Here is a 6,730-nt window from a genome sequence, read left to right as displayed (position 1 = left end):
TCACGCACTGCACAACAATTTATTTTTTCTGTGATGAGGATTCACTCGCTACACACAGCAAACTGAAAGCCGAACTGAAGGCCGAAGGCTGCAAACTACACAGCCCAGCCCAACACAATCATGAAAATGCCTTGGTCTCTTTCCTACAGCCGCAGCCAAGCCTATCATCACGCAAGAACAAAGGCGGAGGCGAGCACCGCCGAGACGACGACGGCGAAGACCACCGTGTGCCTCCCTGCACCGGACGTCGCGTCCACGCTCTTCCCGGTGGCGGTACCTGCAACCAGCCACGGCCAAGGCGTACAAGAAAGTTATACAGAAATTCTTGCACAGTTGTGGGCTGATATACTAATTTATTCTGCAGAAAAGAAAGATTTATGTACAGTTTTAAACTGTATATAGGCCTGATTCAATGCAAAGTGCTTAGGAAAAATGCTTAGTAAAATAAACCGAATTCTTCTCTAGCATCTGTGTTTATCTGTTTATACGGGGTACTTAATTAAGCGTCTATCTCACACAAAATAAACACCAATATTTAAAAAATTAATTCGTTTTTCTAAACACATTCTTTAAGCATCTTGCATTGTACAAGGCTTAAATTTCATTGCAAAACTAAAACATCGTAACTGATCAGGTGTCCAAGAAAGAGCAGGCGCTTTTCCGTGCGGAATGATGCATGATGCCGGTGCAGTTGCGTAAAGTCGTTACTGCCGGTGCAACGCAACAATCAGCAGCGTGCCAAGTTACTTACTCTCCCTCTTTCGCAAAAAAATAAAAGTTACTTACTCTCCCTCCATTTCCTAATCAACAATCAACGCAACAATGTATCTGAACACATTTTAGTATATGTAGGCGGAGTACTTAGAGAAACAGTTCAGTTAAGACGGTCCAAATACCGGCTGACGGGTACACGACACGTGCACAGTTGGGTGGGCCATACATGCATGCAATGCATGGCTTGTGAAATGAATGCGTACTGTTGCCCGTATCTTTCTGGGCATGATAAGTGTGGTCGCTCCCGGTCACGCTCGTCCACGTCGGCCCGTCACCCGTTCATGTCGCGCTCGTGCAAGCAAGCAGCGGGAACCCAGGAAGCCCATGCCCCCAACCCATGTGCGTTGCGTAGAGTGTACCATGCATGTCGTACGGCACGTTCTTCCAGTCTCATGTTAGTAGTAGTATGTTACGCCCGTGTATGATCCGAACAAAATGATGGTTAAGGAGTACTACTGGTTAACTGGCTAGAGGAGTACCGGTGGCGGTGGCGGCGGCGGCGGTGGGCGAAGTGGTGGCGGCGTTCTTGCCCTCGTGCTCACGCGCATACTGCTTAAAGATCTCCGTCTCCTTGGAGTCCGGCGACATGTTAAGGATCTCTGCGTCCAAAACCACTCAAATATTCAGCATGCATGCATGCACGCACGGTGGCGCAGCACCACCACCGGCAAACCGGCCGATCGGATGGGACTATGAGTTAGTAGTGCGTTACGTACTGGGGCAGTCGGAGAAGGTGGCGGCGATGTTGCAAACAGAGGGGAGGTTCATGGAGCGGGTGATGTTGACCTTGATGCCCAGCGCCGGCTCGTCGCGGTCCTTGACCAGGATGCACATGCACCGCTTGCTGGTGCCCAGCACCTGCCGGAACCCGGTGCAGCAGTCCGGCGTGGGCGCCCGCGCCGTCGCCGTCAGCTGCACGTACGTCAGGCACGTCGCCAGCCCCATCAGCTTGTCCGCGCACTCCGCCTTGTCCGCCGCGAAGTCCGCGCCGGCCAGCCCCACAGCCGCCGCCACGACCAGCGTCATCAACAGTGCACCGCTACGGCGAGCCGCGAAAGCCATGGCTTGATCGCGAGCGAAGTGCACTCGTGTGGCGACTCTTTCGTTTCGGTCGTGTCGTCGGTCGTGGTGGTTTGCGTGTGACGACGTGGTGTGGCTGGGCTTGGCTATATATAGATGTTACGCACGCAGAGGGCCAAGTGTACATGTGGTACCTGCTGATCAAGTGATCATTCACTGGTCAGGTGGTGAAATGTACGCCGGATCGATCGAGAAGGCCAGGGTGGTGCGTACGGCGGTCGTGGCAACGTGATGGATCGAGGGTGATTAATGTGAGTTAGTTGGGGAGGTGGCTGCCTAGATTGCGCGTGCGTCGGCGTTTGCTCGTGGGGCACGGACCGTGAACTGTGCACGTATGGGGCGACCTAGCTAGAGATCGAGGAGCTACGTGCGTCTAAGTGTCTAACTAAACTTAGAAAGTTAAGTTAGCAAGTTCCAAGCAGAGAAGCCATGCATGTCAAAAAAATATGCGAATTTGTAATTGTATCTAAAACGTCTTACATTATACTTCCTCCGTCCCAAAATTCTTATCTTAGATTTGTCTACATAGTGTATCAAATCATGTTTTAGTATTAGATACATCTGCATCTAGACAAATTTAAGACAAGAATTTTGAGACGAATAGGATAGAATGGATGGAGTAGATGATAGTACCTCCGTCCTGGTAGTAATTGACAAATCCTCATCCAACACCTAAACTACTTATTTAACCAAACAAAAAATATTAAAAACCTCATATCTCAATATAAAATCCAACGGTATACTATACATTTAGATGAGACATAGTGACATATCCAAATATGCCCCCCGTGTTCAAAAATATAGTAGTACTCGTCTACTCCAGAATGAGTAGGCATTGATTAATAAAAGCTACTACCTCCATTTTAAATTATAAGATGTACTTCACCATCCATTTTCTTCTCATCTAAGAGCATCTACAGTCAGGCGCCTCAAACTCTCCTTAAACGTCTGGAAGGATGGCCAAGTCACTAACCAGACAAATAAACTCAATCCAGGCGGGCGCCTCAAATCAGACTCAAACCCCCGAAATGACCAGCACCTCTAATATCCAGCCTAAATATGGGGCGCATACGGGGTGACCCGGGCGTGGCCCATGCTGGCCCACTCGACGCACATATATTTGTCCCTATCAGCTCTCCGAACCAAACCCTAGCCACTTCACTCCACTCAGCTCCCCGACATGGCGGGCAGCGGATCTGACTACGATCACTCTGGATCTGTCAACTGGGGTGTCATCCGATGCAGTTGGAGGAGGCAATGGCCGTCCGCATTGCCCTCCGCCACTCCCAGGAGGGTTGCGTCCAACCACGACGGGATTTGTCTGACACAAATCCATTGGATCGATGCAACAGGCGCTCGGATCCTCCAGGGCTAGATCATCGCGGTCTCTTAACTTTCCCATCTCGCAGGCGGGGGGAGGTGGGAGGGTGGGAGTATGAGAGCTATCGGGGCCGGTGTGCCCGTTGTGGGAAGGAGAGGATGAGAATGGCCGAGGCCCGCCTCGCTGCCGACATGGCGGCGCGCGCTACCGGGCAGGAGGAAGCCATCCGCGCCCGCATTGTAAAGAAGCGACAACGGAGGAACACATGCACCCTCACCCAAAGAACAGAATCAGACAGTCTATGCCATGGTCGAACTGCCCTCCAAAGAGAAGGAGGACGACGACGGGCCGGACAACACCGCGAAGAGTAGATCCGGCTTGATCAATATTGTGTTTTTTGATCACTACTTCCGCGAGAAGGACGACAAGGACGTCTGGAACGGCAAATATGTAGGTAGAATATGGCAAATTTTGGTAGTCCGATGACATGTTCTGATGTAGTAGCCGAATGATGTGTGTTACATCGTTTATGCAACGTTGTATGGATTTGTATGACACTAGTGTAAAAAATGTTTTTATATTATGAAACGGAGGGAGTAACCGAGAACCGGGCATTACCTGTACGGGCATTAATTTCGGTCTTCAGAATGCCCTGTTCTTTTGTCCTTTTCCAAATGGAGCCCTGCTCTCTCTCTCTCTCTTGCGGGTGCAAATGGAGCCCTTCACAAGCATGACTTGTTTAAACCGTCCAAGCTTATCTAAGCCAGCGCTATGCCTGCGTTGCGTACACGCTGGAGCTGGCCTGTAACCGTAAGGCTGTCGAGTTTTGCAGTAACGGGACAGGACACGTATAGGCCCGGCCAGCGGGGTCATTGTACAGAGAGGTTTTGGCAGCATGACTTCTTTTCAAGAAACACATGCACCGCTCCGATTATAGTACTGCTTCTGTACAGTACTTCTTCCGTAAACTAATATAAAAGCATTTAGATCATTATTTTAGTGATCTAAATGCTCTTACATTAATTTACAGAGGGAGTAGCAATTAATTATATATGCAGGAACTATATCTGTTGAACTCTGTGATCCAATGGCACGCACGGCACTGCAGCCGGCGATCCCTGTGCGGCATTCATGCACAACCGAGTGTACTATGCTTCCTCCCCCTCGATCACTCCACGAGTTGTAGGTTTGCTTGCCGTGCGTGGATGCATCCATGCATGCGAAATTGTGTGGGTTGGCTGCGAAATATTGTACTGTTGCATACCATCTTCGCCGCAACTATCAAGCACCCATAATTTTCGTCGTCGCGGGAGAAGAAGAGCACCAGAAGCTCCACATCTTACCGCTGAAGAAACCCCTAGCCAGAGGCATCAACGAGCCGCGATGGATTCTCAAAAAGAAAAATTAACGAGCCACGATAGCCACCAACCCTGAAAGGCTGGATCTAGCCTGATAAGCAACATCGGCCTTAGGAGCCCTCCTAGTCTCTTCAACGCCGGATCCGGAACCAACACCAACCCGCGTTTCAACAAGCGGCCAGATCCTCCATCGCCTTCCACAAATCCACATTAGTCATCATTGCCACACTCCAAGAGCAGCTCTTCCCCGCCATCACGCCAAGATGCAACATCAGATGGAAACCGCTCGAACAGCTTGGACTCCACAAGCCTCTCGCCGGCGCCAGCAACACCTTCGACGAGTGGAAGCACAGGCTGAAAGACCATTATGCCTAAGAGCACCATTGGCATCAGCCCCCACCATAATACCAACGGAGGAAACTCAAAAAAAAAAAAAAAAACTAGGGCTGCTACATGCCCGAACGGAAACTGGGGCTTCCCTCCCCCTCGCGGCACCAAGATGATGGTCGAAGAGGGGGAGCAGCGGAGTACCCGGAGGGCGACCTGGATCTAAAGCCGCCGCTGCCTCCGCTTACTTGATTGAGACTTGGTTAAGTCGATGGCACACCTCTTTTTAAACAGAGGGCATACGCCACACGGTTTTGTCGTCGGATCCTACACAAGCCATTACAACGAGGTGGCACCATTATCACTGCTGCCAGTGCCACTGACCGCTCCGTCACTTCATCCTAACTACTCCGGCGAGGTCTCCTCCCCCCTCGCTTTCGTGTGGCGTGATCTCCTCCCACAGGGAAATAGTAGCTCCACTACTACTAGTTTCCTTGCCTGTGGGTCCGACACGCGCCAGCAAGGTTAACACCAACGGCACACATTGTAGAGAGAAATCGGACGGTCGACTGCCCAATAGCAAAATCGTGGAGACAGACACTGCACTAGAACCAAAAGACAAGCCACACTCATGGACTCCATCCATACAGGCCGACGTGCAAACAGTGTCGCTTTGCTTAATCACGTACGGGTCGCTAGTGAATCTTCTAGCCAATACACGCGCTCCATCACCTGCCGTGGGTGAACAGTGCTGATTAGCGGCAGGCAGCAGCAGCTCAACAGAGTAGAGCGCACGACACTGACCGCATTAAGGGCTGATCAAGTGAGCTCTCTTAGCATCTCGGACGTTAATGGCGTCCGCCGCTCCGCTCCCGCACCCGTTTGGCCGGCCGGCCTTAATTGGCTCCGACGACGACGTTCCAGTTAGCAGTAGCAGCTTGGATAGGGTATGTTGCGCGCGTGCTCGGCATGCAACTCGTGGCGTGCAACTGGGAGTAGCTCTTACAGTAACTGCGGCTATGCTAGCTCAGGCCATAGCCACCTTTCCACGAACTTCAATTCGGTTTCAACCAGCAGGACCGCGCGCCGTTAAGCCGGCCAGCACGTACGAGATCCTTTTAGTCTGTTGCATTGACAACGATGCTGCAGCGAGAAACCTAGCCTTGAGCAGCTGAGCTCTTGTGACCGAGATAGCAGTAGCAGAGATTTGCCCGGTCGAAAACAGAGGGTGCTTCGAGAAGCTGCTTTTGGTGATGGACCGGACTGAATTGATCCGCAGCGTTCGCCGGTTCGTCTTAGGGAGTGAACGCCTCCTTGCCTATTTCCTTTTTCTTTTCTCCTCTTATATTTCGCGCTCAACCAGTTCCCTCTTGTTGTCGATACTGTCCCATTCTTTTGTTTGTCACCGTGTGCTCCACACCAACCCTATCTCTTTCGTTTACACCTTATTGCCTCAACTTATCGTCGCTATTCGCTAGACATACAAATGACTGCCACGATAATGGGTTTGGTGAGACTCGACAAAGGCCGACACTGGCACCCCCATCCAGCGACGCGGCTGAACCTCCTGCCCGATGGAAAAAAGCCAGTCAAAGAAACGGAAAACATGTCGCACAGGTGTGCTTCACGCTTTGTCGAGTGCCACATATCTGGCCCTCAACAAACACATGGACACGTGGCACCCTTTGTCCCGTCTCCATGATTCCGTGCCATATGTTGCTTTTTTTCCGAGCGACCAATTTTTACACTCGGCAAAGGTTTGTCAACTGCTTGATGAAAAAAGACTCGCAAAGAGTGCTCTGTTGCCCAACGCTGGGCAAAGCCTTTGCTGAGGTGTGCCCCCTCTACCTTTGCTCGGTAAAGAGCTCGA

The 6,730-nt window shown here is 51.2% G+C and overlaps 1 protein-coding gene across 1 annotated transcript; it reads right to left on the bottom strand.

The window, feature by feature from the left end:
- LOC125511027 (non-specific lipid transfer protein GPI-anchored 14) lies at nt 1–1,929 on the bottom strand. Its single transcript, XM_048676310.2, has 3 exons — nt 1,491–1,929; nt 1,254–1,373; nt 1–277 (listed from the first exon to the last, which is right to left on the bottom strand). The coding sequence occupies exons 1-3, from the start codon at nt 1,834–1,836 to the stop codon at nt 168–170; spliced, it is 576 nt and encodes a 191-aa protein (XP_048532267.1). The 5' UTR covers nt 1,837–1,929; the 3' UTR covers nt 1–167.
- Between the last annotated feature and the right edge of the window lie 4,801 nt (nt 1,930–6,730).

This window comes from Triticum urartu, chromosome 5A (genome assembly GCF_056163025.1).
Source record: "Triticum urartu cultivar PI428250 chromosome 5A, HENAU_Tu73, whole genome shotgun sequence".
In the NCBI taxonomy this organism is placed as follows: domain Eukaryota; kingdom Viridiplantae; phylum Streptophyta; class Magnoliopsida; order Poales; family Poaceae; genus Triticum; species Triticum urartu.
This window is presented reverse-complemented; position numbering and strand designations above follow the sequence as displayed.

What these genes read in the sequence shown, in the direction of transcription:
- LOC125511027 (XM_048676310.2), bottom strand. Translation starts at nt 1,836, where the DNA reads ATGGCTTTCGCGGCTCGCCGTAGCGGTGCACTGTTGATGACGCTGGTC. An exon ending in CACCTTCTCCGACTGCCCCA is followed by an intron (nt 1,374 to 1,490) that starts GTACGTAACGCA and finishes TTTTGGACGCAG; the next exon opens with AGATCCTTAACATGTCGCCG. An exon ending in CGCCGCCGCCACCGCCACCG is followed by an intron (nt 278 to 1,253) that starts GTACTCCTCTAG and finishes GGCTGGTTGCAG; the next exon opens with GTACCGCCACCGGGAAGAGC.